The 4,133-nt window shown below is 55.8% G+C and overlaps 1 protein-coding gene across 1 annotated transcript; it reads right to left on the reverse strand.

The window, feature by feature from the left end:
* Window positions 1-261: 261 nt before the first annotated feature.
* On the reverse strand, window positions 262-1,315 carry LOC114641838 (atypical chemokine receptor 2-like). Its single transcript, XM_028790872.2, has one exon. The coding sequence runs from the start codon at window positions 1,307-1,309 to the stop codon at window positions 278-280; it is 1,032 nt and encodes a 343-aa protein (XP_028646705.2). The 5' UTR covers window positions 1,310-1,315; the 3' UTR covers window positions 262-277.
* Window positions 1,316-4,133: the final 2,818 nt, after the last annotated feature.

Raw genomic sequence — 4,133 nt, forward strand, 5'->3', positions numbered from 1 at the left:
CAGGGTCCCACTGGCAGACCCCCCCCAGTTCATACAAACTAAAAGAGGAACAGAAGGAAGGGCATCAGGCGGCCCACCTCTCACCCAGTCTGACAGCTGAGGATTGTGGGAAACTGGAGAAGACGGAGTGAAGCCGGAGGCGCCCGATGAGCCCTTTGTTCTTCACCCAGGGTTGGCATCACTGAAGATATAAGGCAGCTAGGGCTTCTCCTTCTCATTGCTTTGTTGAAGAGCCACCACACCTCGTGAAGCATCCTCCTGATGTCCGTCGATTGCGTCACACCGTGTCCTCGTGCTCCTGTGCCACCTCGTCGTGCAGCGTAGACGGGCCGGTGCAGGTCACCTCCAGCGAGCGCTCGGCCCGTCTTCCCAGCATGGACTTGAAGATGTGGCCGAGTCTCCTGCGGAAAGTCTTGGTCACGGAGGCGTAGAGCAGCGGGTTGAGGCAGACGTGCACCAAGGCGAGGCTCTCCGTCAGCTGCAGGGCGAAGTCCAGGCGACGGCTGGTGTCGCAGTGCAGGAGGACGTGCAGATCTTGCAGAGTGAGCAGGACCAAGACGACATTGTAGGGACACCACAGCAGAAAGAAGGCGAGCAGCAGCGCAAGGACCAGCCTGAAGGCCCGAGCCCCCTGCGTCCCCACCAGGCAGTAGAGGCGGCAGTAGAAGCCCACCATGAGGAGCAGCGGCAGCATGAAGCCCAGCACGTTGATGCGGGACCTGAGGAGGATTCTCCAGAGCGCCGTCTGCTCCGTCCCGTAGTCGTGCAGGCAGATGCGCTGGCCGTTCTGGACCTGGAGTTTGGCGAAGGCCCAGTCCGGCATGGAGGCCAGCAGCGACACGGTCCACACCACCGCACAGACGGCCGCGGCCCCGGCCCCACCACGGAAGCCCCTGTAGGAGATCTGCAGGTATCGGTCCAGGCCCATGCACGAGATGAAGAAGACGCTGCTGTAGAAGTTCACGTTGTACATGGCGGTCAGCGCTTTGCAGCCGGCGTCTCCGAACATCCAGTCGAGCCTGACGTAGACGGCCCAGAAGGGCAGCGTGGACGCAAAGAGCAGGTCCGAGATGACCAGGTTCAGCAGGTAGAGGTCCGCGGAGGCCATTGGCTTCGAGCGCCGCACCAAGACGAACACCAGAAGGCCGTTACCGGCAAAGGCCGAGACACACAAGGCTCCGTAAAAGATGGGCAGGAAGGTCTGTGCGAACGCTCGGACGTCGGCCTTCTCGCAGGCCACAAAGCTTTCTAAGTCATCGGGGTAATAGTCGGTGTAGCCTTCTGGGGTCTCAGTAGGTGGGCTGGCCATGTTCAGGCAGCCACTGGCACCCCTGAAAAGACAAAGAAATGAGAACACGTGTGACACCACACAGAAGGATCTGGGGGGTCCGGGCCATGCCAGGCATCAGAGTCCACTTCAGCACTCTCTCTCTCTCTCTCTCTCTCCAAATGTGCCTTTGGTGGGCAATGCTGTCCGTTGTGGCCACAAACCCCACATGGCCACCCATTAATGTGAGGGTCACCCAAGGGTGCAGCCTCTCCCTGCATTGATCAGAAGGTCAGGGTGCCACTCCAGTCTCCTACCTTTTCTTGCCACACCCACCCAACACTCCACCTTCCGGTCCTCCTCCTCCTCCTCTCTGCTGCCATCACCCCTTGGCTGAACTTCAGTGATTTCCTTCTCACTGGCCGCCCAGTCCCAAAACTCGGCAAACGTTCAAAACACCGCGGCCGGCGCCCCGACTCGGCAAACTCCGGAAAGGACACTCGGCAGACGCCGGCCGGGCAGGAAGCGCATGCGCAGTGAGACGGGGAGACGCTGGGGACTCTCCGGAAGTGCGCGCTTCTCTTTAGGGGCTTCGCGAGCGGTCCGTGGGGTTCGTGTCGCCACCTCCTCAAGTCACCTGCCCCAGATCACCTGGGCTGTTCGGCTTCTCGGACTTCACGTCCCCATTCACTGGACTGCGCTTTTCTGCTGTGGAGATACGCGGATTAGTTTCATTTAACGGAACAAGTCGGGTGCTGAGGGGTCACTCGGGTGCGGATCCTGAGGTGGTTCGTCGTGTGTTGCCAACCTTTTCATTTTCTCTCAGTCCCCATCATCTGACCTTTACCTGTTTACTACATTTTAAAGGATTTTAATTTTATTTCAAAGATTTGTTTGCTTGCTAAATCACCTCGCAGGGTGACCGTGAAGGGCGCTATATAAAGTCAAGACTGAATACATTGAGAGCAGTAGGAGCTCCAGCTGACTGACTTCAACTCCTGCACATACCAGACACTTGCCAGCCTAAACCTGCCCGCCGTGCCAGCGCGACCCTTCACACGGGAGCTCCGTGACGCGTACACGCGGTGGCAGTCCTGCCACTTTCCAAACTGCCTTGGGCGGCGGCGATTCGCCTGTCTTGTTCTCTGTGTTCGGGTTGGTGGGATTGTCTCCCGACCCCAAAGGTCCCCTTGTCCCCTTCCGGGACGGCTTTGTGTCAACAGTCGGACGATATGCGCTCGATTTCAGTGCGCGCGCGCCTTGTTTTGAACATCCGAACCGACTCAAGAACGGGGCGCGTGCCCGACACAGACAGACAGACAGACAGAGAGAGAGACGCACGCACCTTGACTGGGAGCAAACCCGACGACCCCGTCCGCCGAACACTCTGCGCTGCTCTCCGCCTGCCAGTCGTGAGCGAGTCGAGGCGCGGGCACGGAAAGTCAGGCACGCGCGCGCAGGGGTGGGACCCCGAAAAGGAGGCGAGTCCGCCGAAGCCCACATTCCCGCACTTGTCTGCAGCACTTACGGGAGCGCACTGGCCCTTTGAGGAGTCTCTTTATTCAAAATGATTGACAAAGCACAAGTGCGAAACGAGAATAAAGCGACAGCACACTAAATGGAGACGCCTCTGAAGAGTGTCCCGTTAGAAGAAATGACAACGACATGATGGCGCCGTGGGCTCAGAAGACCTGGAGGTCCAGTGTGTCCTTATCCTGGGAGCTGACAGGAGGCACGTGTAGCTCTCCGATATGCCAGGGTTAGGGTCTGAAATATGAAGTGTCGACCTTTAATAATAATAATAATAATAATAATAATAATTTGCATTTATTTAGCGCGTTTCTCACTGCCTTTGCCGACTTACCTGGTAAAAATGAACGCGTCAGAGATATAAACGGCCAGCAAGCCCCCCTCCTGCTCCACGGCCAGTTTGCTGGACCCCCGAGGTCTGCTCAGGAGGCTCCTTCAATGGCTTGTAACATTTCAATGGCGTCCGGCTGAAGGGCTGCCCCTCAGCACCCTGCTCTCCCCGTCCCAGACTGCCCCCCAAGCCCCCCGGAGCTCTCATCTCTCAGACTGACGAGCCCTCAACTGCTGTCACTCAGGTCTTTTCAAAGTGACATTCGAAAGTGCTTGACATTGTATCGTCAAAGGTGTCCTTGTGCCTTCCATGAAAGGCGCTATATGCAGACTGATTTCCTTGAGGGTCCACTCCAATGACAGACGCACCGCCATTCACTTCCACAGCACATTGTCATAGAACATACCTAAGATATATTTACATGCAAAGAAAACACATTTAAATAAGAATAATTAGGAATAAATTATATTCAAAAGATTAATAATGCACACGTGTATAAGAATGATAAGAATGATCGATAATTAAGAGGCGCAGGGTCCTTAAAAAAAAAAAAACTCTGTGGGGGTTCAAGGTGGGCTAAAAGACCATCAGCCCCTCTGGCCGAACTGGCACTGACTGTCTGCCTGACCCAAAGGCTTCTTCTTAGGGGGGGCTCTTGTGACACAGTCCAGTGTTGGGACTCTTTGATTCTTTTCAGACCCCCAATTATAGGCTGGGAGTGTCAGAGCCGCTGAGCTTGGCTTACGAGGCTGGCAGAGCAAATGCCACATTTAAATGTAAACCTTATTAATATTATTATTAGTCTGCCATCACCACATCATAATGTCCAACATGATACTGACCACCTGATAGGTGCACTGAGGTGGCACTCCATTCTGGAGTGGGGTGTAGGTCCCAGGTGGGGGTCCCGAATCGTCCGACATCTGTGAGGTGAGATCAGCTAGTCATCTGTAGACGGCCACTTCAATGTCCTCCAAGTGGGCATCGGTGCTGGATGTCAATACG

Source organism: Erpetoichthys calabaricus, chromosome 6, assembly GCF_900747795.2.
Source record: "Erpetoichthys calabaricus chromosome 6, fErpCal1.3, whole genome shotgun sequence".
Taxonomy (NCBI): domain Eukaryota; kingdom Metazoa; phylum Chordata; class Cladistia; order Polypteriformes; family Polypteridae; genus Erpetoichthys; species Erpetoichthys calabaricus.

Excerpts from the sequence above, each read along its gene's own strand:
- LOC114641838 (XM_028790872.2), bottom strand. The coding sequence starts at position 1,309 with ATGGCCAGCCCACCTACTGAGACCCCAGAAGGCTACACCGACTATTAC.